Source organism: Lissotriton helveticus, chromosome 1_1, assembly GCF_964261635.1.
Source record: "Lissotriton helveticus chromosome 1_1, aLisHel1.1, whole genome shotgun sequence".
Lineage (NCBI taxonomy): Eukaryota > Metazoa > Chordata > Amphibia > Caudata > Salamandridae > Lissotriton > Lissotriton helveticus.
In genome coordinates, this window is record NC_136057.1 from 1,869,973,951 (window position 1) to 1,870,000,553 (window position 26,603).

Below are 26,603 nucleotides of genomic sequence, written 5' to 3' on the forward strand. Positions count from 1 at the left end.
TGCACTGCCGCAATCCGTAGAGCAGAAAGTGCCTCTCAAACATCTGCAGCCCCTATTGTAATACCCCACTATCCCAAGGGTGCAAACAATGTGCTCACATGTCCAGTGTGCCCCCAAAACACTTTGTATAATATGGATCCTATTATTGGAAAGGTTAGTGCAAAGAGGATCTTGAACACAACCTTTGGAAAGCAAACATCACAGACCTTCATAGTTCTTGACCTTGGGGGTGTGCAGTGTTTCTCTCCCTAACTGTGTGAGCTTTTTTTTCAAATTTAGCAATCTTTGTGAATTCATGAAATGAACAAAATAATGCTAGATATATTCACTAAAGTCGCGTGAGAAAGCTTCTGCAAAAAACAGGGTTTTTAGCAGAATAATTCTCCCTAAAAAATATTAAGGCAAGCTTTGCAAACAGGGAAGTGCAAAGTTTACATACTTCATCTAATTTCGGGGCAAAGTTTAGAGTTTTGTTCACAAAATAAATTTCCTGGCACTACTGCCTCTAATAAACGAAGACTCAATGAAGGAACATATTAAGCTCTGCCTTGGAAGCGGGTTCCACCAAAAAACAGAGCATTCTCCTAATAACATGTTATTCTACGTATGTATGTAATTATAATGATATCTACTAATGGTCCAAAGGGGGTTTATGCTGGGCAGAGTGTTCAACCTGAGAACTCCTCAGCTCTGAGGGTAATGGAGGTGAAACTTGTCGCCTGAACTTTTAAACATTGATGTCCTGATTTAAAGAAGTGTGTAAACAGAAATAGCACCATAAAACCAGGGGAATTGTACAGAAACATTATGGCTGCAGCTTCTTTGCTCCACTGGGAGATGAGGCTTTTGGATCCTCGGTTCTCCTCTCTCTTCCTGACTGGACAGTCGATTAGGTCAACCTAGCATAGCGTGCTGTGCCACCATGGCGCTGGACCATTGGCTGCTTAAGGCCTCACTTCAGGCATCATATGATCTTTCCCTAGCATCCAAAATCCAAAGTGTAAGACTAATGTCAGCAGACAATGTTCAGGCTGATGCAACATTACGACTCAGGGCTAAATTCCGGTCCATGTGCAAACTTGTTTTAACACAGACATCCGAATTACAAGCTCTGTGATATTTATTACATCCTCGCCTTTTTCCTCAGATACATTCTGGCAGGTCAAACCTGTCAATAAAATTCCCAAAAAAGGAAAAACGAGCAGAATTTGCAGTGTTAACATCGAATTCCACATATAATGCCTCACTTTCCTGTTCTCGGAATAGGAGGTTTTTACCACACAGGGTAAATACCTAACACTGGGGTAATGGGGTGGAGAAGTGTGGCTCAATGGTTAGAGCAGCAGACCCTGATGCAGAGGTCTAGCCTGGGACCAGGGTTCAATTCCCCGCCTCAGTGGGTCTTGGGCTCAAAATTTCCTTGGACCTGATAATTCTCGCCTCGGTGCCTATTCCAATCATGGAGTCCCACTCTGCAATTCTGGGCAATAGTTTGCTTAATCTCCACAACGCCCCCCACAATGCTAAGGATGCCTGGCCTCCACCTTGGGGGTGCCCAGGAGTGGACACCTCACAGGGAAAGCCAGGATGGGTTCCACAGCGGTATTCGTACAAGCGCCTTGAGACCCTTGCGGGTGAGTAGTGCGCTATACAAGTATCAATTTACAATTTACTGTGTGTTAGAAATACTCTACCTTCTTCGACAAACTTTTATTGAGGACCCTAGACTACATCCGTGTATTATAGCCTACGTAGAGGTAATACAAAGTGTAAATGGGACAAATTTCCATCTCTCAGTACATGAGCTGATTGCCCTGATAGTGCTTATAGCAGTCGGGCATTTTTGGCACTAACACTCTAAATCAGATCCATAGAGTAATAGAAGTGGAGAGGTCTCAATCTCAATGAAATGGAGCTCAGGGGTTATCACATTACCTTTACATATGGGCCCCACTTCCTTCAACCCTTCTTATCCAACCCCACCCAAGGCCCACTGAACACACTGACAGGCAGCAGGTTGCACTTACGCGTGGTCACCTTGGCACTGACGGGGGTGCTGATGATGTCATTGATGACTGCACACACGCTGACGTTATAGGCCTGGCCAGGTTCAAGCTCCTTGATGGTGGCCGTGCTCCAGTCCCCCGGCACCCGCTGCTGGAGCTGTATGCCACTCGGTGCCACAGGATGGTATGAGATGACATACTCCGTCACTGCCATGGATCCACCCCATTCCAAATCCACCGATCTGTCACTCACAGCTGCCACTCTTAGGTTCCTCGGTGGGGCCACTTATTGGGCGAGAAGAGATAAATATGCAGAGAACAGGGTTTGTTACATTGTATACTCGTGACTATGAATGTCTTCCTCTAGTAGTATACCTAACCGATAATACAACATATACTGTGCAGTGTTTCTTACCTTTGACCTTAAGGACTCTGGTACATGACTGGCCCTGAATGGTAGTGGATGGATGAAAGTGCTTGAAATGGAATTATAGGAGCACGAGTACTTAATATCCCAGAGTACTTGCTTGCAACAGAGAAGTGGCAGTACCCTCCCATTATAAATATTGCACCCCTGATGATAAGTGCTGTTATTCTCCACTTCAAATTAAAGCAGTGTAGGTATTCAGTAACTGTGAGAACCTGCCCTTTCAAAATAGTGATGAACGATGTACTTCCTCCATTAGGGAAACTTCAGTTCCCTAGTTGGAAATGGGGCCTATTTTATTCTTTTGCTAGTATATACATTTTTATGTAATTTAATTATGAGTCCATTTAGGAACTGATCATTAGTTTCGATTGAGGAGTGGTGTGGCTCACTGGTTAGAGGTGGCAGACCCGAGAGCAGAGAACGGCCCGGGACCAGGGTTTGATTCCCGACGCGGCAGGGTCTTGGACCAGGATCAGCGGACTCGATAATTCTCGCCTCGGTGCCTACTCTAACCAGGGATCACACTCGGCAACTCTGGGCATTAAGCTTGCCTCATCTCCACAACGGCCCCTCACAAACGCCGGGGATGCCTGGTTTCACCTTGGAGACTCCCAGGAGGGACTATCCCACAGGGAAAGCCAGGATGGGTTCCCCAGCGGTCTATAGCGATACGAGACCTGAGGTGTGGGTAGCAGTGCACTTTACAAGACACACACACAATTAGTTTCGATTGTGCCCATTGGTTTCAGTTGGTACTTTAGATTGTACATTACAATGTTTTTGCAGTTTGGCCTATAAAATCAATGCCTACAAAACACACATTCTGTCACCCTAGCTACTAGGCATACTTTGTAACTACCTACCTGCAATTTCCACTAGCGCTGTGGAAATAGCTGAGGGGGTGAGTGCCCATTTCACCAATAACCAAAGTGCTAACGGCCAGGCCATGGTCAAAACCTTGCATAATAAGTAAAAACATGGATGCCAACCATCCCAAGTGTGCTTGGATGCAAAGCGTGGCCTGACACTTCAGTCTTGTGTGCCTGAACTCAAATGTCAGTTTATGCAATTGTTAATTCTTTGAATATGGCTACGTTGTTCACTTTTCAGTCTTAACTAAACTCCTTATAATTCACCTTTATCCACAATTAGATCTCAACTCGCTTCTTTACTCCCTACAGCTTGAAAAAGTTCCAAAGGAATGAAACATGTGTCGGCAGGGCCGGACTGGCTACTGGGCAGTTGTGTGTGCTGCCGAGCTAGGGGCTAATTTCTCTGTGGTGGGGGCTTATTTCGTTGATAGGGACCTGCGTGCGATTTGAAATAAAAAAAGCAAAACGAATTTCGTTTTGCACACGCAGGTCCCCATCAACGAAATTAGCCCCCAGCACGGCAGCAAACACAACTGCCCGGTAGCCAGTCCGGCCCTGTGTGTCGGCAACACAATGTCTGGACTCTCATATGTGCTATCATAACAGCTTGTCTGGACCCATCCCTTGTTACAGACACAACATGGATGGGTCCAAAATGGGGTGGCGTGGTGAGCAAAAGAACAATGGATTAAACCCAGATCTTTGTGACTGGGGGCGAATGTTTGCATTGTTGGGCATTCCGTCTATCCCTTGTTCCTGTTACAGAAACAACATGGACAACTTGGAGTTACTAAGCGTGGATCAAGAACATTAGCACAACTAATTGCAATACAATCCATTAATACAGCACATCATAATTTGTAACTAATTTGTATGTTTTTTTGTTCACGCTGCCATTTGTGTATTGAGCTTCTACACAGTGGTTTATGCTAAGATTCTGTTCCAATACATTTTAATTTTTAAATTGAAGAATTTAATTAATTAATAACTGAAGTGACACATTTTTGAAGGAGGCTACTGCTATTTGTGATGCCTAACTTTCATCCCTACTTCATTGCTGTATTTTTTGTAATTTGTTATGTTATTGTTTGGAGTTGGCCACTTTTGATAGCATTGCTCAATATGATTGATGATTCGATTTGCAGTGTTTTTTAGGTTTTTATATTATCACAATAACATACCTCCAACAGCTTGTCTAGGGGAATTCTAATGATTTTTCTGCAAATGGTATTTATTTTCTGATTAAAAAATCCATTATGTCCCTTTTTTGATTGAATTTAGCATAGTGCACGACTCACCCAAGGGCATCTCGGTGTTGCCTACAACTACAGGCAAGCATACACAGAACCTTTAACAAAGATTTTTAAAGCAATTATTTTAGGGTATGTAATGGAATACTTTGATCCATCATCTAAACACAACTTTAATGGCTGAAAAGCATGGTCTTCTGTCATGGTTTGCTTACACTGAGCCACGGCACCACCTGAACTCTCTTGACAGAGTCTTCAGTTAAATGGAGAAGATTTGCACCCAGCCCCTGTCCCCACAGGTCCCATTCCTCACAGCCTTTGGATGTGCATAGTTAGCTTTCAGCACACAACATTTCCCATAGCCCCTGTACCGTCAGAACTCACTATGCATGGTTTCGGCTAGGTACATGCGTGCCTGGGTGCAGGAAGTGACTTTTGACGATGCCTGGTGCAAAAGCGATGTGCCCCCCAAAAGCACTGCTGAGAACCTTTAGTTAATGATAACAAATTCAACATGGATACAGTCTACAGCAGCACACATCAGACTATATGTGAACAACTTACATCAGGTCACTCTTGTCTCCATTTTATTACTTTCAATTTTATACTCAGCTCTTCCCCTGATCCACATTCTTCTTATCACTTTCTAGTAAACCCTTCTACTGTTTTTCGACAAATAGCTTCTTATTATGTTTTCTCCTTTACTCAACATTTCTTGAACATATAAGGCCAGATGTAGGTGGCCAAATACAGATCGCTAACGCTGAAATTCGCAGAATTTCAGCGTTTGCGATTGGTATTTGGTTGAGAGCAATGTAAGTGAGTTTAAACCTACTAGCAAAATAAGGAATCGCAAAATTAGTGATTCCTTATTTTGCTCTTGCATTTAAGGAATCGGTAATTGCGATTCCTTAAATGCAATGTAGGTAGCACAAAAGAAAGTGCACTTTAGGCTTAAGGAATCGCTAATTACCACCAACTTTAAGTTGGTGGTAATTAGCGATTTCCTGTAAAAAAGCACTTTTTTGCTTTTTTTAAAGTGCCATGTGGCACACATTCATTCCCTTAGGGCATGTATGTGCGACACATGTGCACACATGCACATTTCAGGGGTGCAACAGGGTGTCCTTTCGACACCTTGCCACCCTTGAAATAGCTCCCGCTATTTGCGATTCTTTAAGAGCGAATCGCAAATAGTGAATATCTTCCCATTATTTCCTATGGGCCTCCTAGCCCATAGGAATGAATGGATAGGTATTCCTTATTAGCGAATCTCAATTTGCGATTTGTTATTAAGGAACATTGAGGAATCGCTAATATTTTGGAGATTCCTACCCACATTGAAATTTGTGAGTCTTTAATAGCGAATTGGTAAAATTCGCTATTAAGGACTCGCAAATTTGATATTACCTACATCTGGCCCCAAGTTTCTTATTTTCTGATTCATTATAAAGCATCCTCCGTTTATCGAGATCTTTGTAACTGAAATCTGAGAAGTTTTGCTACATGAAATTATAAACTAAATTATGAAATAAAATTGGCTGAAGTGTTTCAAGGTCTCTTGAGGTGTGTTCAAGGGTTTTCTCATACGCCACGTTTAGGGAAAATGCCATTCTGGTGAAGCATAACATCTGTAATGTTTCTTTAGATGTTAGAAATATATTAACTACCACACACAGAGGAGGTCCCAGGGGTAAGTTTATAGACCCTACTGTTAAGCCCCCTGTACATAAGTGACACCAACCTAAAATTAACAGAGAGTCAAGAAACACATAAACAATGTACCCAAATAACGTTGCACAGGAAATAGTTATTAAACTATACGAGTTCCCATCAGTCTACCATCGAGACCGCCCTTCCTCATCTGGGATCTCTTATGCATGAATTCTGTCACAATTAAAGGGTAAAAAAACCTGTGCTGGCAGGTGACTACACCAGGCACAGGAAAAACCACAATGTTGTTTACAGATGTGAAACAGAATGGCGTGTCTGGATGGGGATAGAGCTTAGAGGGACGACCGGTGCACCGACGGAGAGTGCGGTGCATCCATTAACCTGAGCTCGTGCCAGGTGAGGTGGAGTGGTTCCTTCCCATCAAGTGGGATGAGAAGATGATCATACATACACTTTCAGGTGATATGGTTTATGTTATTTTGTTCTAGCAGTAGCATTAATGGTCCCGAAGAAGCAGCAGGAGATCGTTTGACTCCATGCGTCTGCAGAAACATGTCGACCTTACATCTCTAGTGGCTATTTGTTAAACCACTATTGCACTGTTTTTATTGATTTAGGAGTGTGAGGGTGTTTATTAAAATTGTTTTCCCGACCACTACCTAATTTTAGAGCCTTTTCTCTTTCTTTTCACAATACACATCTTTTTTTACGCACTGCTACTCAGTCCCCATCCAGACACGCCATTCTGTTTCACATCTGTAAACAACATTGTGGTTTTTCCTGTGCCTGGTGTAGTCACCTGCCAGCACAGGTTTTTTTACCCTTTAATTGTGACAGAATTCATGCATAAGAGATCCCAGATGATGAAGGGCGGTCTCGATGGTAGACTGATGGGAACTCGTATAGTTTAATAACTATTTCCTGTGCAACGTTATTTGGGTACATTGTTTATGTGTTTCTTGACTCTCTGTTAATTTTAGGTTGGTAGAAATATATTAACACCTTTGCTGAATCAAGCGAGAGTAGATATAAAAATAGACCACAATGAGCCTTCCTTGCTTATAAATTAAATTTGGATATTTTACGTTATGGACGTGTTTAGGATCTTTTAATAAATCTATTTTGATTGCCTATCATCTGCTTCCATACATTTAGCAAATGATGGCAAATTTGAACGAGGCAACCATTTTTTTTCAACCACAAACTTTAAGGGTTGCTTACAATCAGGTTGAAATGACACTAGAATCTAGATTGTATTCCACCATCATTCTACTATAGAGTGCCTTCAGATATCTGTGGTAACCATTTTGTCGAGCTTTTTCTTGTTCCATTTTTCAGAAGTTGATGAATGGCATGTTCTTGAAAGTTTAAGTGTCAAATTCTACCACATGTTGCATGCCATATTAAACTCTGATATATTTTCAGCTAATGTGTAAGAAATATGAGTGTCAAAGGGACAATATGCGTGTTTGTGGCTAGAGCTGTAGGGTATTTGGGTTACCTCAATTTATTTAAGGATTCTCAGAACCCTGTTTAAAAAATATACAGAAAGAGAGGGACCTAATTGTGTATAGGGCTTTAAGTAGGGAGGACATTTGGTAGGATATTTACAAGAACGTTTCATAAACATCGCAAATTTAGCTTAACGCAACTTTGCATATCGCGGTCTATCGCGACAAAATAACATCGTCTTAACGTTCAGTTCCCAACCCAGCGGCACCATGTGATAACAGCAGGATAACGCGTCAAATGACCGTGTGAAAATCAACGCCATGCACAAAACACGAACGCCCAAAAAGTTGCGATGCCCCAAAAATCAGCGACAACCAGTGACAGGCCTGCAATTCTCACGCGTCATGTCGGAAAATGCACTATAAAAGCAAAAAAAAAAAACACCAAACCGAAGCAAACTGCGTAGCACCATAAATGCACCCGGACCGAGTGCAGAAAACAACCCGAACCCCACAAGCCCCCTGGAGCACCAGCCACGAGCCCCGTGTTCGGGGAAGGGACAGGAGAAGAGGAAGACGAGGTTCAGTCCGCAGGAAGACCGGATCATCGTCATGGAGGTGACAGATGCGGTCGGAGTGTCGAGGAGGTCAATGGAGGTGGTCAAGAGGCGCTGGCATGATGTGCACAGCCAGACAAAACAGAAACTCGCCACCAACAGGAAGGCCACAAAGGGGACTGGAGGTGGGAGTCCTGCACCACAGGAGGAGCTGGATGAGCTGGAGGAAATGGTGGCCACAATCACCAGTGTGGAGACGGTGCAAGGAGTTTGGGGTCTGGACACAGCTCGATATGACCTGACCCAACAGCAAAAGGGTGAGGTAACGACCAGGGACTGGGGGTACGCGGGGAGATGGGCACAATGGCACACTTGCACCTACATCCCATGACGTCCATAACACATCAGCAATCAATGCACAAGACCACAAAATCTGTCCAAGAGCACAAATGACCCAAGTCGCAAATATCCAAGACTCCGAAAAGCACACAAATCAAAGACATACCGCCTCAAAGGGATAAGGGTCAGCGAAATCTGGGCTGTAGGGGCGACTCTCCCACAATGCAGCACATACACAGAGCAATCACCGCACATCAAGATAGACGGCAATGTGGTACAAAGGGCAACATCTACACCACAGGACCGAGGACACAACAGGTTCTGCTTGTGCGTAGTAACTGGCCTCTCACAGCTGGCATTGCATGACACTGTGAGATGATAATGTGCGAGTAAGACAACATATCCGTCATGTAGTCGAAATTTCCACCGTCTGCCATCAAATAGCCAGCTCCACCAAAACAGTCACAATGTACATTGTCATGCAGTTTGTATGTAAACATCTACAGAGCATCAACATAAATAGGACACTCAGTTCACCTGCATCTCCCCTTTACATTGCAGAGGAACAATCAACACCTACTGCAGAGCAGACCACAAATCTCATCAGTGATGATAAAGAGAACAACCAGCACATATCCTCAGACACACTCCAATGGCTAATGCACAGCCTCCGCAACCCACCCCCAAGAGCAGGGCAGCCCATCTGCCTCGACGTGACCCCAACACCTGCACAGATCACACAGCAGGAAACACACACCACCACGGCTGTCTCCCGGGACCCCCGACCAATAAATGGAATTCCAATAACATGTGTTGGGTTGCCAGGAGGAGATGGCTGATCAATTGCGGGTGGGTTTCCAGCTTGTGGCAGCCAAACCTGATGCCGTACGTGGGTGTCTGAGTCCCATCAGGGACCACTTACAGTCCCTAACAGACACCCAAAGTCTGCACCATGCTCCCAGACAATCCTTGGCTGACATCGCTGGGGCCATTACTCAAATACAAGAACTGTCTAGTCAGGCAGGCACCAGTGAAGACAACACAGAATAGGCACAGATGCGCAGGACAATGGAGACCATGGAGCCAATGCTGGTTGGAAGTATGGCTGCCACAGCTGAACACCAGTGAGATGTAGCTGGGATCTTCCATGCCTTGCAGTTCCTCGTCCTGCCATTGCTGCCACTGCGCCTGCCCCAGATAACTGCAGCGGGAACTTCGATACACACATCTCCGACCCCTGATGTGTCAGTAGCACACAGTGATGCAGCCCTATCACCTCCGCACCCTGATGCATCAGTGGCACACAGTGATGTTGCCATAACCCCACCACACACACCTGACACACATTAAACAGAAGAGGTATCAGAGGAGTAAGATGTGGATGGTAATGACTGTGTGAGGTAGGAGGTAGTAGCATCCATCCCCGCCATATGGCCTGCCCCTGCCTGGTTCTGACCTATGCATCATGCCCTGGGACAACACCTCCCACTGTCCCCCGGAACACTCTGCAACATTCACCTGGACCCCGACATGGACTGCCATATCTTCACTGGTTACCAATTTCATAGCAATTCGGCTGTGGACTGCACTCTCCCTCTTCCAATTCACTTTTCATTCCCCATAGAACTCTGGTTGACCCACCACTGGGCTACCATGTAATGTGGGCTTGGCATGGCCATGTACAGCTCCAGCTCCGGCATTCACCAGAATGTAAATAAAACATTCAAAATCACGCAGATGTGTCAGGTCTATGTTCATTCAAGTATGAAAGTATGTATGGATGTAGGGACATTGATTGCACAAGAAGGTACACCCTGGTCAATGACATCAATGCGCATGTTTGACCCTGAGCCACATGACCAATTTGATGACTGTGCAGGTGCGACCTAGCTGTGGCCTCATTGCACTTGAACAACAATCTTACACCCCCCAACGTAGGCACACGTCCATGTATTACATAGGGCTGTGGGTAGAAATGACAAAATCGGTAGCAGGCCAGAAGTGGTGTCTTCCATCACATGTGGCAACAGAACGTCACTTTGCATGCCTACTCACACACATCTGTGTGGACACAGTCTGTTTTGATGTATAACATTGCTCTACATGGCCAGAACTTGGACACCATACTCATATTGCCGAAGACACATAAGTGCACAGGTCTGCCAGTAACTATCCCAAACACAATGTCTGGCTCACAGAGGTGGAGCAGTCAAAAGGGACCCACCCCATTGTACATGCGTCAGTCAATCCCTCCCTGTGTACGGACAATGCTCATTGAGGCACACGATTTATCATTCTAATCAACACTCGTCACAGTTGGACACTAGTGAAGTTGCCTAGACTTTATTAGCATGTGCGTGTCAGTACGGGCAAGGCAAGGGCCACAACATGCAGGGGAATGCTTAAGACACTTACACGCAGCATAGGAACATGTCGAGGTGCAAGAAATGGGGAGGCATAAATGTACACAAATCATTACGGATAGCAACTGGCTCAGCACACCTTGCCCTGCTGGCCGAGTCATGTGATGTTTGGCGTCTGCTCATTGCCCCGTGTCAGGGGACACAACTTACAGCCCATGGGATTGGCATAGTGTTGTACCAACGACTGCTCCGACTGTCTGCTCTGCTGACAGTGAGCAGGTGAAAGGGTCCTACAAGGTCACATGTCCTACTACATTGCCATGTGTGTACTCTGCCCCCAGCAGTATGTCCGAATTGGGAACGTTGCCAAACGACGCTGTGCTGCGCTGCCCATGGGACTGCATCACCTTGCACAGGTATGTGTATACACATGTAGTTCCACGCACATGCATTCTGAGTCCAGGCAAAGGCAGACATGTCCACTGTTGTGGTGGGATATGTAAGCATTACCCAAGATGCAACAAGGTGTGGGGACCTGTGCTGTGGGTGACAATCAGATGTGGCTGCAGAAACGTAGTTGCTCGTCCATGAATGCGAGCGCAGCTTCATGTGCAATCTGTTCCAAGAGTATGTCGTTGTCGAGTTCAAGGAACACCATGGAGAGCCAATGCATTAACTGGTCCTGGCAGATGTGCTCAGTCCACGCCCTTTCACCAATCCGCAACACAGACCAATAGGGGAGCGCCTCAATGTGGTCACTGCACACAAGGAGTTTGTGCAATCTCTCATGCACAAAGCCAGCACATATGCCAAAGATCAAGGCTCCTATGCATGGGTATCCCGGTGACACTCCTATTCATGGACAAACCCGGGGCGCACTGTCAAGTCATAATCCAATTCTGCTACCGTTGCATTGGATAGGTAGACCTTCATGGGCCACTCGAATGTGCATGATCGACAGTGGAACTAGGGCTGGACGTAGGTGATGAAGGCAAGTCGGAAACTCAGACGGAAACTGATTCGCAACACTGCCGTTGGCAGTGATCCCAACAGATGCAGCATTCATACACGGTACAGTTCCACGTGACAGGGGTTGTGCATGTGCCCGGGATTGCCTGCCATTGCGTATGTTAGTCTCGTAGCACTAGCATTCCTCAGACCGGCGGCAGTTCGGTGGACGATATGCCACAGCTCTGGGCAATGAGTCGCATGTGTGTGCAACGTTTGGCCGTATGGGTTGTTTTTAACCAATGTGTCAAGGGCATGCCTTGCAGTTTTAGCTAGAGCAGGGACAAGTGTGTGTGGGGTGTGGACACGTTGGTCTTTCATTAGCGCAGTTTGTGGTGTGGGAGTCTTCGGAGGCTGGTATAATATCTCACGCAGGGTGTGCAAGCCGCATTCAGGACCAAAGTCTGAGGTTCGGGTGTCCTTTTGCCTTGTGTTTTGAGACAAAGGAGCTTTCATACTTAATTTTAGTCTGACTACTGCTCGCATTTCTTGAATGTGATGTGGCATTTGCGCTGCCTTTGATGCCAGGCCTTAGATTTGGGGTGCACCAATAGCGAAACATATGCAGCAGTGGCATGTATGAATGAGCCAAGGGCCCGTTTGGCCTTGCGCTCCTTGTTCAGTCTCTCCCTTTTTCTCTTTTGCTATCCTTTCATGAGTGCCTGACACACCTTCTTATCTTGGCTATTGTCGCAGATTGTCCAGGGATGCCCCCCCATGACTCTTCCAAATAGTTGTTGGAGACAGATATGAATGTGATATTTTGTTTGGACTTTCAACGGTGTATGAATGAATCAGATTTGCTGTACTCACATGTATGTTGATTGTTATAAAGGTGCGACATCAGGCGAAGTCTTTTGTTCATGATTTCATGACGTTGATGTGCAATATCTTGGGCCCAGGGTGGTCCTGGGGGTGGTGTCGGTGGGTGTTGTGGCCCTCTTGGATGCCCGGCCTGCATGATCAGTGGCTCCATGGCATCTGTTGCCCTTCAGGTGTGACTCTGGCCTGGGTTCCCTTTTCTGGTGCAGGATGTCATCAGACTTTACACCAGGTCGGAGCAGGTGTTAGTTTTCTGCTGATAACGCGCCTTATCACATGTTTTGTGATCGTATTGCCGATCTGGCTGGTCGTTGAGAATGTTGCGGAGTTGTGTTGTCACAGCTTTTGGCACGGGAACGCCTACTCTGCATCTCATTAGCGATAGTTGCTAGTGTCATCTGTGGCGATGTTTTTTGCGGCTGCTATCCAAGGTAAACTGGTGATGTGGGCTGTTAGCACCAACTTGTGAATGGGGAGATACATTAATGGCGACTTTGGCTGCGATAAAGTGCTGATAACTCGGCGATAGTTACTTGAGAATATGCCCCTTTGAATTTTAAATGTACGATGATTTAGGTTTCCTGTGTTCCAAGGGCTTTTGTTGTTAAAATGTACTGTATTGTAACAGTGGGTGAAAGTTCAATGGATCTGCATACAAATTCTGTCAAAAGTGGTAGATGGTGCTGAGAGTAAGCATTTGATTGTTTTCGTCAAAATATGCCATCCAAAAAGCATGATTCAAGGATTAAAAGAAAAGCTTTAGCTCGCTTACTTGGCTGTTGCATATTTTTGGTTGTTCTTGTAGTGGGTCTAGGTTTTTGCTGTGGATAAATCACAAATCTTTTGTTCAGTTATTGGATGGTGGTGGCACTTCTAAAGCACTGACAAAGTTGGTGATATATAGTTAAATTTAAGAGTTTGTCAACATGGTGGCATGAATGTATGTGCTAATTTCTTATTGAATAATCCATTAGATGCAAGAAAGGACATCAAAATTAAGGAGAAAGATTGTGATTTTACTAGTATGGTTATTCTGGTATTGATACTTAGGAGGAATTGAAGCAGCAAGCACCAAAAGGTGATTTAAAATTTGGTTTGATGAGAGAACTGCAAGATAAGAAATGGAAGAGTCTATGTAATGGACCACATAAATCAGGGATGAGAAGAAATAGAAGAAGAATGTGTAAAGTGTGTTTGTAAAGTTGTGTCAATGGAGGGGTATGCAGTAAAGTATTTGCTATGCCAAAGAAGCACCTATCAGTATGATTATTGGTGACCAAAAACAGATGATTTGGTTAAAAATATTGTGAAAGATTGAGTTGACTTCTTTCCTCTTATTAACACAATATTGTTTCTACTAGCATATAAAATTGTACTATCTAGCTGACAATTGTTGCAATCAAAATATGGCCTACCACTGTTTTGATGGGAATGTCTCTTTCTGCATGATAAAGAACATGTACCTCTGGCCTGAGTGACCCAAACTGCAAGTGAATCTAGTATCTTCACTTTATTTTGGGCTCAGAACTCACAAAATCCTGCATGTGCCCTACAGACTTATGGATGGAATTTACATTATGACTCACAACCTGGTTCTGAGATCATGGATGGCCACTAAAAGTGCACCCTGACTGGGCATGAGATTACTGTCTGTGTCCCTGGCCATGAACAATGAGTGGTGGTCACAGCGTACAATGGGGCAGATTTATGTTAACTGCCGCATCCCCAGGGATGCGCCAGTTAATGTGCGCCACAGTGCGCCACAGCTCCGCCACCCATGGTGCGCCGCATTTACAATGCGGCGCACCATGGGGCAAAAACGGCACAGATGCGTGACGCATCTGTGCCGTAAAGGCGGCGCATTGCTGGAGTTGCGTCGCAAGCGCGACGCAGCTCCAGCAAGGCTCGGGGGTGCCCTATCTGACCAATGCTGCATCAAGACCTACACCTGCTTCAAGCAGGCGCAGGCTTTTGACGCAGCATTGGCCTGAAAGTGACTGAGTGAAATCTTATAGATTTCACTCAGCCACTTTTGCGAGGCGCACCTGCCCCGGAACGCCCACCCTGCGCCGGAACGCCCACAAGCGGCGCAGGGCTTTACAACATGACGCATCTGCCTAGATGCGTCACGTTGTAAATCGTTCGTAGGGATGCGCCACGTTTACGCCGCCTTGCGTGACGCAACAGCGGCGTAAACGTGGCGCAAGGCCTTTATAAATCTGCCCCAATATGTTTAGTGAACACTTGGGGGCAGATTTATGAGTTCTGGCGCATCTCTGCAAATCAGCAGGGATGCGCCAGAACTGATGCGTCACGCAATTCCCTCCTTGCGGCACCACAGATGCGCCGCATTTACAATGCGGCGCACCATGGTGCAAGGAAGGGCAGATGCGTGACGCATCTTGTGGTGTACAGGCGGCGCATTGCTGGAGTAGCGTCGCAAGTGCGACGCAACTCCTGCAATGTACAGAGGCCACCCATACATAACGTGGTGCATCACTCCTTACGCCTGCTTCAAGCAGGCGTAAGGATTTGACCCAGCAGCGTCGTAAAACTGACTCAGTGAAATCTTGTAGATTTCACTGCGTCAGTTTTACGGGGCTTTCCTACGAGGGAACGCCCACCCTGAGACAGAACGCCCACATGAAACCTGACGCAGGTTTCATGTGGCGCAGGGCTTTACAACGTGACGCATCTGCTTAGATGCGTCACGTTGTAAATAGGTCGCAGGGATGCGCCACGTTTCTGCACCGTTGCGTCACGCAACGGCGGTGTAAACGTGGCGCAAGTCCGACATAAATCTGCCCCTAGCTGAATAGCTCTTTTTACATGTTCAAGGGTGTGAGTGTAATGCCAGTAGATCGGACAGAGTGAAGGTCCACTCATATATATGTAGTTGTATTTATGTATATTAAATATTATGTGCAAAGTTCATCCGGAGGATCCTTAGCGCTCAAATCCATTCTGTTTTAAAAAAAAGGCCGAGACACAACTAATGGGCTAAGAAAAGCATGGTCCGCATGCCATTTCTGAGGCAATCGATGTCAAAGTCGAGCAGCAGCAAATGAGAACGCTCTGCCACCTAGCGAGGCACCATGGAATTTAGAAATGTTAAGTATGAAGGCCGTTTTCAATCTCTGGCTATGCATCGGTTTGTAAATAAATTCTTCCAGACAGAGAGTTGGAGGGAGAGTCATAGAGTGATTTGTGCACCAGGCACAGGGACTTATACATTACTCTTTGATTTACAGGCAGCCAATGTAATCTAGCTAAATCTGAAGATGTTTAATCAAAGGTCTTGAGGTTCAGTATCAATCTGGCTGCTGCGTTTTGGACAGCGTGTTTAACTCTTTCATAGGCTGGCTCAGATATAGAGCGTTGCAGTGACCTAACAAAGCTAACTTACCAAAAATAAAAGCATTCATGATCGGAATTCTCTTCAGTACAGCAAATAACTAAAACATACATATCAGAGTCCACTGCTGGAGAAAACAGTTATTCACTACTGATTTGACTTAGTCCTTCATTTTAAGGTTTATGTCAGACTTTACAACTAGATTTCTGACACTTTGTCCTGGATGTGTGCATATGGCCAAAGGGATCAAATGAAACTTTTACTAACATATGACCAGAGCCGGCACTGGCATTCCTCTGTGAATGTCGAGTCCAGGCCTGGGCCTAGTTTGCGGAGTTTCACTACGCGGAACTCCGTGAAGTGACACAAAAACCCAGTGGAGTTTTGTAAGTGGCGGAGTTCAGTGTGACCTGCCGTTTATGCTGGTCTTCCTGCCGCTCGGGTACAAATTCTACCCAAGCAGCAGCTCGCGCTCGCAAACTTACTGTTCGCGAGTGAAGCAGGGAAAAAACTCCACTGCGCTACGCGGAACAGAGTTTTCTGCACTCCACGAGCTCCGTGGAGCACGGAGTGCAGAAAACTCCGCAATCTCCGCAAACTGAGTGGAGTTCACCACCCAGGCCTCGTGTGCGCACATATAGTGTGTATGGTAGCAGGATTCCATATTTGCTGTGAGTGTGTATGCATGCTGTTAGCAGTGTGATCCATTATGGATTGCCTGTGGTTTGACAAGGACCTGTGTGATGGTTCTGCTGGTATTGACTGGGAGTCACCTGATGATCTTGTGAAGCATGTGGAGAATGTGAAAGCAGGCTGATGAGTCTGTTTTGACTTGTCTTTCCATCAAGACTTTGCAGTCCAAGATGATGCTGAGGTTGCAGGCATTTTTCAGTTGAGGCTGGTGGTGGGCCTTGATGAGCTTGCCACCATGCGTCGTTAAACATCGCAATGTTCTTCCCGAAGATGAGGAATTCCATCTTTTCTGTGTTGAGTTTCAGATAGTTGACTCTCATCCAGGGCTAGAATGGCCGTAGTGGGCACCGGGTGTTTCCTTGGTGGGCCGCCAGTATGCGGGCCAGTTTTGGGCCCCTGGGTGGCCGTTTTGTTACCGGGGCCCAGCAATATCATCCCCCTGTAACTAAATCGCCTGAAACCAGCCCTAGCAAACAGCTAGGCCCACCCCCTCCAGCCCACTAGGGGCGGCCAAGCAGTTTACCAGTGTTGTTTTCGGTTCCCAGTCTGGCCCAGCTCCCATCCATTCGGTGATGTCGATTAGGCTGGAGTGGAAGTTGGCTCTGGTGGTGGAAGGGTCTTCGGGCAGCAAGATGATGAGCTGGGTCTTGTCGGTGTATGAGATGATATTCAGTCTGTGAGTCTGTGTGATCAGATGGTGTGAGCCAGGAGAGTCATGTAGGTGTTGCAGAGGGTGGGGCAGAGGGATGACCCTTGGGGAACTCCACAGATGATCTTCTTGGGTTCTGTTGTGAACGGTAGGAGACAGATACTCGGAGTCCTTCCGGATCGGAATGATGCTATCCATTTGAGGGTGTTTCCTTGGATCCTGCTGTGGTGGAGTCTGTTGATTAGTGTGTGATGGGAGACAGTGTCGAACATGGATGATGGGTCTAGGAGGATGAGGGCTGCCATTTCACTGTGGTCCAGGAGGGCCCTGATGTCATCGGTGGCTACTATAAGGTCATCTCGGTGTTATGGTAGGCTCAAAATGCGAATTAGGAGGGGTCCAGGAGGTTGAGTTGCTCCAGGTGGTGGGTGAGTTGCTTGCCTTCTTGAGGATCTTTGCAAGAAATGAGAACAGAGAGATGGGACGATAGTTCTTAGGCTCTGTGGGTTTCTTCGGGAGGGGCCTCACTTCTGCATGTTTTCAGCCTTCGGAGAAGGAGGCCGATGTGATGGAGCGGTTCAGGACCTTTCTGAGTTTGTCTCCAATCGTCTTGCGTCCAAGGTTGAAGACGTGGTGCTGGCTGGGGTCTGTGGGAGCTCCTGAATCCATGGAGTTTATGATGGAGATGGTGTCCTACATGGTGAGGAGGTCTTATTGGGTGTGGAGGTGTTCCAGGTTTATGTTCGTGGCTGTCAGCTGGTTGCTATCGTCAGCAATGGAGGGCTGAGGTAAGACGTTCTTGCAGATGGTCAAGATTTTGTCATAGAAGTAGCCTGCCAGCGCGTCGCACAGTTCCTACGATGGTGTGATGTTGTTCTTGGTGGCAGTGTGGTTGGAGAATTCCTTCACGATGACGAAGAGTTCCTTGCTGCGGTTGAAGCTGGCCTCAATGTGGTCTGCTATGGTGTTCTTTCTTGGTTCTTTTAGGAGCCGGTGTTTGAGGGCTGTCTTAAAAGTAGCGATATCTTCTGTTATTTTGCTGGAGGCCCACTTCCTTTGTAGTTGTCGACTGCTGCGCTTTGTGGCTTTCAGTTCTTCGGTGAACCAGCTGGCTCTTATGGTTGTTCCCTTGGCTTATGTTGTCTTAGTGAGGGTGATTATGTCGGCACATTCTATGATCCATTGGGAGAAGTTCTTTGCTGCTTGATCTGGGTCATTGTAGGATTTGGGAAGCGGGCTCTGAGAGCATTGTTCAGATATCTTTTTCCAATCTCTGCATATGGAGCTGGGGCGCATGGTGCCTGTGTTGGTGGATTTTGAAATGGTGAAGTGGATGTGGAGTGGTCTGTCCAGGTAAGCTATGTGGCGTGGCTGTATTTGACACTGCCGCTGGAAGTGAAGATGGGGTCGAGAGTGTGTCCTGCGATGTGGGTGGGGTTGGTGACCAGCTGATGCCGATGTTGTTCATGCTTTCTAGGAGGTCAGTTGTGTTGACGTTGCTGGGGTTATTGAGGTGGAAGTTCAGATCTCCATGCAGGATGTAATGCTTGGAGTCAATGGTGATCGAGCAATGAGGTCCGGAATGTTGTTGTAGAAGCCGGGGCATGGGCCAGGTGGTCTGTAGGCAAGGGTGGCTTTGATGGTGCTGGGGTCATCGGGGGAGGTTGTGCATCAGATGGTGTCCTTGTAGATGATGGCGATTCTACCTCCATTTTTGTTGGTCCAGTATCAGTGTGTTATTTTGTATCATTTGGGGGATGGGGAAGGAGACGTCTGGTGTGGAGGCGGGGTTCAGCCAGGTTTCCGTGAGGGGGATGACATGTGAAATGAGAGATGAGATTGTGTTCCAAATCTCCATTGTGTGTTTTCCAAGCGATCGTAAGTGGAGTAAGTCTGGGCGGTGAACTCTGCTCCGCTCGCTGAGTTTGTGGAGATTTCCGGACTTGGAGCTCACGGAGTTCCAAAAAACCCCCCTCCACCTAGCGGAGTGCTTTCCCTCCCTCGCATGCGTCAATGTCAAGTTGATGAGCACGGAAAAGACACCTCCCTGCGAGATTTTTCCTCATTCGCGATCGTCAACATCAAATTGGCGAGCTTCCCGGCGAGATTTCTAAACACAGGCATTAAACTTCTGATTGCGAGTGGTCACATATGATTGTGATCGCGCGCATTAAGAAACTGTCCGCTCGCGTTGAGAAAGCTGCTCCTCAAGTAATAATCTACCCGGGCGGCAGAAAGGAAGCAGTGCCATCTTGCGCTGTGCCTGGTGCCGTTCGCGATGATTGCACAATGCAGACAAGCACCTGGCATTGAAAATCACTGCAAACAGCATTTATTCAATGCACTCTGCTGTTTGCGGAGCTCGGCGTAGCATGGCAGAGGTTTTTTTTGCACTTCGCTGAGTTCTGCGTAGCAGAACTCCTCAACCTCCATCCAGGCTTAGAGTTGAGTAGGATGTACTGGATACTGTCTGTGGTGGTCTTAGTCAACGTGGTACAAGTGGTGGTGTTTGCTGTGCTCCTAGTGTTGGGAATGGGAGGAAGTCAGCGGAGACAGTGCTGTGAAAGAGAAGTTTCTGAGGAGACCTTAGGGGCATATTACCAAGGCAGGCGAAATGAAATTATTGCCGCTTTTGCGGCTGTTTTCGGCCGCAAAGCAGCAATAATTTCATCGCCCTATTAGCAAGCTGTCGCTAACATCAGTTAGCGACAGCTTTTAGGTGATAGCGAGCGGTTTGGGGCCCACTTTGCATGTCAGCAATATTTATCGCTAATGACATGCAAAGTGGGCGTTACCAGATGTCCCTCACGAGTCAAATGCAAAGTATTGAGGGGCATATTTACAATAACTGGTGCATCCCTGCAAATCAGCAGGGATGCGCCAGTTATTGTGCGCCACAGCTCCGCCATCATGGATGCGCCGCATTTACAATGCGGCGCACCATGGTGCAAAAACGTGACACATCTGTGCCGTAAAAGTGACGCATTGCTGGAGTTGCGTCGTAAGCGTGACGCAGCTCCAGCAATGCCCTGGGGGCCCTATCTAGTTAATGCTGCGTCAACCCTTACGCCTGCTTCAAGCAGGCGCAGGGTTTTGACGCAGCATGGGCCTAAAAGTGACTGAGTGAAATCTTGTAGATTTCACTCAGCCACTTTTAGGAGGCGTTCCAGCGCCGGAACGCCCCCCCCCTGCACAGGAACGCCTACATGTGGCGCAGGGCATTACTACGTGACGCATCTCCCAGATGCGTCACGTTGTAAGTACCCCTGCACCATGGAGCAGGGTTTACGCCGCTGCTGCGTCACTAAAGTGACGCAACGGTGGCATAAATGAGGCGCAAGGGGCTTGTAAATCTGCCCCTGAAATTATTCTTACATCAAGCTGCAGTTCCACTAGTCATTACTAGATGTCCCTCACGAGTCAAATGCAAAACCATTGAAACCCTTTCATCAAGCATTTGCATTTGACTCGTGAGGGACATCTAGTAACCACCAGTTGAACTGCAGCTCTTTGTAGAATTATTTTGATATTGGATACTATATAATATTCACTGCTTGCTGCTAATCTCATCCCATAATGCTTTGCAGGGCCTTTAGTTGGGAATGTTTTTTTGCCAATAACTGTGCTTGGGGTGGTCCTAAGAGGATGGGACCACCACCAAATCGTTCAATAAGATGTGCTTTTTTGTTTTCAAGGCATATGTTTGGTAATCCCCCTAGGTTAGGGAGGATCCCAAAATCATCACCTCTCTCACTGCTTGCTAATTTATCAGTTTTACTTTTGTGAAAGTACTATATGAACTTAAGCATATAAAGATAGGGATACTAATTTTATCATTACTGGTAATTATTTTGCATTATTTTCACAGTGCAGACAAGTACACAGTGTCATCAGCTAGGCTACGCAGACTACGTGAAGCTACATGTAGTGCTGCTATGTAAACTATGCCCAGGCCTAGTTAAAAGTAATCAACTTATATTAAATATATATTTAACTTGACAATATAGTGTCAGTCTATGTTTTGGTCGCAATATTATGGTAGAACAATATTTGTGTGCCTGATATTCTAACATATAAGCATGTCCTCATAATACTATGAGGTTTCTCATTTTAAAATTTTGTGGAAATTGTTTCTATCAGGATAGTAAATCCATGTTGGTGTGGGAAATGGCTAGAGACACTTTGAATAAGATTTAAAGAAAATATTTCAAGAGGAGAGCACATTAGTGAAGAAATAGTTGTCAAGTTTTTCAGAAGCTTGTCTTGATTAAGGGTTCAAACAATTCTATAAATGTGGCTGATGGTGGTTGATGGAGTAAAAACTTGTGTTTTTCCTGGTTTGTTATAGTGACCTGTCCAGTCAGTGTTGTTTGTCGCAGTCTGAGTTGTAAGAAAATTATGGCTTCATCTAACTCTGGAGGGTGCTACCTGAATTGGGAGTCAGAGGAACATGTTTTTAGGAAATATGCAAATCATAAAATTAACAATAAGGATGGAGAAGAGAGTTTGACTGTGTATACTCAACAGTTGTCAAGTTATCTGACGTATTTTCACGTGTATTTATATTTTGCTTATGTTGTCATCTTTAGGCAATATTGATATTATGTTTTTGTAATCACTTTTTAATATTTTTTGTGAGAGTAAATGAGTAGCATTGTGCTGTGTTTATATTACTCCATGTTGCCCGCGTGTTTTTAACACTCTGTATTGCCATTTGCTTTTAATATTCAGTGTTAGTGCTTGCTCTCAGTGCTTTCATCATTGTGTGCTGCAGAATGGTTTTTGCACCTTAAACCTTCTGGGGCAGATTTATGAAGGCCTTGCGCCTCCGGTGCGTCACTTTATTTGACGCAACGACGGCGCAAACAATGCGCCCTATTTACAACGTGACGCATCTAGGAGATGCGTCACGTTGTGAATCCCTGCGCCATAAGGAGGCGTTCCTGCGCAGGGGGGGGCGTTCCTGCGCAGGAACGCCTCCTAAAAGTGGCTGAGTGAAATCTATGAGATTTCACTCAGTCACTTTCAGGACAATGCTGCGTCAAAACCCTGCGCCTGCTTGAAGCAGGCGTAGGTCTTGACGCAGCATTGTGGAGATGGTGCACCCCCGAGCCTTGCTGGAGCTGCGTCGCGCTTGCGACGCAGCTCCAGCAATGCGCCACCTTTATGGCACAGATGCGTCACGCATCTGTGCCGTTTTTGCCCCATGGTGCGCCGCATTGTAAATGCGGCGCACCATGGGTGGCGGAGCAGCGGCGCAGGATGACTGGCGCATCCCTGGGGATGCGCCAGTCATCATAAATCTGCCCCTCTGTGTTGCCGAGTGTTCACAGTGCCTTCAATATTCTGTGTACCAAATGCTGTCAGTGCCATTCACATTATATTGCTGAGTGCTGTCAGTGCCTTTAATACTCTGTGTTGCCACATGCTGTCAGTGCCTTTATCATTTTGTGTTGCCACGTGCTCTCTGTGCCTTTAATATTCTATGCTGTCACATGCTGTCAGTGCCTTTAGCATTCTGTGATGCCTCCTGCTGTCAGTTCAGTAGAAATGCTACACCATGTAGGGAATAAAGTTAAAAGGGTACAGTCTTTGTTTCTGTTCCCGTGGGAGAAGTCTTTCCACATCATGCATGATGACCAACGAGGTGCAGTTATCATGTTATGGGGTACAGCACTTAGCGGTGTGGTTGATAAAGAGGTGTGAGCAAAAGATGCACAGTTTAGTTTTTTCGGTAAGCTGGCAGCTCTAAGGAGATCTGTGGGTCCCTTTATGGTATTTCATATGATTATAATCCAGTTAGCTGGTTACTGCACTGCAAGGGTGCTAAGAATGCCCCACTTTAGCAAATTGAGAGGGGGCTGGATGCCAAAGGGTAGTTCTGTGTAACATGAAACATCCAAATTGATGTTCACAGCCCCTGTGACTTTGTTCAGAAGCTCAAAAACACCAGCTCTTGTAAAGTCTCAGCTCCCGCCACAGGTTCCCCCAACACTCCTCGAACACCAAACGCTCTGGAGCACAAGTGAGTACAAGTACCCTTGGTTGCAAGCAGGGGCCCTCAGACTCTGCAAGCTACCCCACACTCCTTGAACTCCTTTGGCAGATGTACAAGAAACTGATGCATCTGTACACATGCGTCAGTTTCCCTGAGCCTCCATGCGAAACCCTTGCGCCACCATGGATGCACCCTATTTACAATACAGCCCACCAAGGTGCAAGGATTGACAGATGCGTCAGAAATTCTGAAGCATCTGTGGGCACAAAAGTCACGCATTACTGGAGTTGTGTCACAAGCACAATGCAACTCCAGCAATGCGCAGGGAGGCCTATTCCCAAAACACTGTGTCACTCCTTACGGCTGCTCCAAGCAGGCATAGGGTTTTGAAGCAATGGCGTCCTAGAAGTGGCACAGTGAAATCTTGTAGATTTTCCCAGATTCACTTCTAAGAGGTTTTCCTGCGTGGGAACACCCACCCTGCATACATTATACCTGACGCAGGTACGATGTGATGCAGAGCTTTACAAGGTGACACATCTCCCTGGATGCGTCACATTGTAAATTGGCCGCAATGTGGGGCGTTGTTTACGCCATCGCTGCATTACAAAAAGTGACGCAACGGCAGCACAAAGGTGTCACAAAGGGCTTGTAAATCTGCCCCCTCATGTCCTGGCACCTCAGATAGCTGCTGATCTTTGTGCACATACTCCTCTTGCACAGCAAGATGATGGTGTATGTCAGGACGGTCCTTGTCCCACCCACAATCACTTCTACTTGTCTCTGCCCCACCCAGTGCGTCCTTACTATCTTGTGGAGACAGTGAGATCCTTTGTGCCCCTGGAATCTCATGGAAAGGAGGTCAGGTCATCGGCCCTCAGAGAGTACTTCAAGGCCACAACAGTTGGCACTAGCTGCAGGCCAGCAACATCCAGGCAAAATCCACCAACTGATGATCTCCTTCTTGGAGCATGACAAGCTCCAAGCCACCACAAGTCTGCGGATAGTCCAGTCCAGTCCTTCCTACCCATAGGATACCTTGTGTCAATATCCCAGTATCGAGGCAGCATAGTATTGTTCCAAATCCCCAAAATGTCTCTACTTTTGGAGGCCGAAGCCCTAGTAGTTACACCCACCATTGCCTTTGAAGATACGATCTGTTCAAAAGGCCAGCTTTGAAATGCACACACCCTCTCTAAATGTTATCCTGCCTGCCACCCTGCTCCTAAAGGTTTGATTACAATCTTTAGTGGGGCCAAGACCATGCTCCTTGGAATGCAGGTGGCAATTCCACCACCATGTAACCATCCCAGAAAGGCCCTTCAGAGTCAGAGGTCCGCAGTTTCCAATGAAACCCTATTTTGTGGCCCTCTATCTGGAATGCACAGATGCGGCTATCCCCCTAGCACCCAGTTGTGAATTAGGAAACAGGTACTAGGCACATATAGCCACGCAGAGCAAAATGCCCAAAGTGACATTTCCATCACCGCATTGATGAATCCACTTCCACTACCGGAGAGGATTCGCCATTACAAATTCATCGAAACTAAACATATTGTTCCTATTATGCCCGTTGAAAGTATTGCTAGACAGCCTTTCCCTACATCCCCTCATGCTAATTCATTGAGAAAAGGAGGACCCATCATACCAAACACACCATCCAGTGTCAGTCCTGACTCTTGCAGGTAACACATATACACACCTGCCCAACCTTTCCCCAACACTGTACCCCATCACCAGGGACAACTCCGATATAGCAGGAGACATGCAGAACCTTGGCACACAGCTTTGTAAATGCCAAGTCGAGTAACAGTAACTTGTGCACAGGGGTCCCACCAGGGCAAACCTGTGGTACAATCGATGAGCTACCTCTGTGGATGGCACAACCAGTATGGCAGGCCCATAGAGGCACATTTGTGATACAGGCCCCTGATAGAGGTCTTACTCCCACGACAAGGGACTTACAGCTAACTCAAATCAGCCAATCATATATACACCACTCCGCAGTATGTACATGATGAAAACATCCCTTTGACATTGCACATCAGTACCAAACGTGCCCAAGTCCTAAGCCTAGTATCCAGAGCAACGGAAAACAGGGAAGGAGAAAAGCAAAGTCGAGGGAAAGCACCCTTGAAAGGACCATTTCTAATGTATACAAAAAAGAATGGTGGGTAGAGAAGGAAAAATTGAATGATGGATGGAAAGCAGGAAGGACAATGATGGAGGGAAGGATGCATGATGCAGATGAGCAGAAAGAATGTATGGATACATGGTAAGAAGAAATGGTGGATTATAAAAAGGATGGAAAATACAAGCATTTAGAGGAGGAAGGGTAGATAAAAATGACAGAAGGATGGACAGATGTAAAAAGGTTTGGGAAGGATGAAAGGAAGGAAAGAAAGATGGATAAACAATAATATGAAAAAGAAAGCTGGAGAGAAATAAGGAAGAACTAAAACTGACAGGGGAGGGAGAAGGAACAAATGAATTTTCAGACATTCAGGAGGAAGCAATGGGCTGAAATGACTGCCATATTTGCTAACTTTGCCCACTTGCTCAAGGAGATTTTTTATACAGTTCAAGGTGGGGGGTATTCTAGTTTCTGGCTACTCCCTTGCTGAACTGGGTTGTCCAACCTGATATTTTGTTTAAATGGTTATGGTCCTGAGCAGGGATTTGCCAAGTACTGTCAGTGCTTTTTACATTCTGTGTGCGCTGTGCCTTTAATATTCTGTATTGCTTCCTGCTGTCAGTGCCTTTAAAGGACCTTGCTCCACAGGTGCATCACTTTTTATGATGCTCTGGCAGTGCAGAGTGCAGACCTATATTTAAGAGGTTACACAAAGCCACTTTGCCTGGCCAACTTATGGCCTCGTAGATATGGAGAAAGGCAATGCAGCGCAAGTCCACGCATTGCCTTACACTGGGGAACAACCTTTACAACGAAACCCTAACAACGCGGTACCATTACAACGCAGGTTTTAGAACAAAAGTCATTACAACGACTTTCGCTGGAGGGCGCTCTGGGATAGGGAATAGTTTAATTTATTATCCAACACCTTCCCTACTATCCACGGGGACTGGAGTTGTAATAGTAAATTAAACTATTCACTATCCAGCGCCCCCCAACGCA

At 46.3% G+C, this 26,603-nt stretch overlaps 1 protein-coding gene across 1 annotated transcript in view; it reads right to left on the bottom strand.

Annotated features, from left to right (window-relative positions):
- Positions 1–26,603, bottom strand: part of TNR (tenascin R) — a 736,434-nt gene that overhangs the window by 296,849 nt on the left and 412,982 nt on the right. Inside the window, exon 5 of the mRNA XM_078642004.1 lies at positions 2,028–2,291. Coding sequence (XP_078498130.1) covers positions 2,028–2,291 — 264 coding nt within the window. The remainder of the gene's footprint in view (positions 1–2,027; positions 2,292–26,603) is intronic.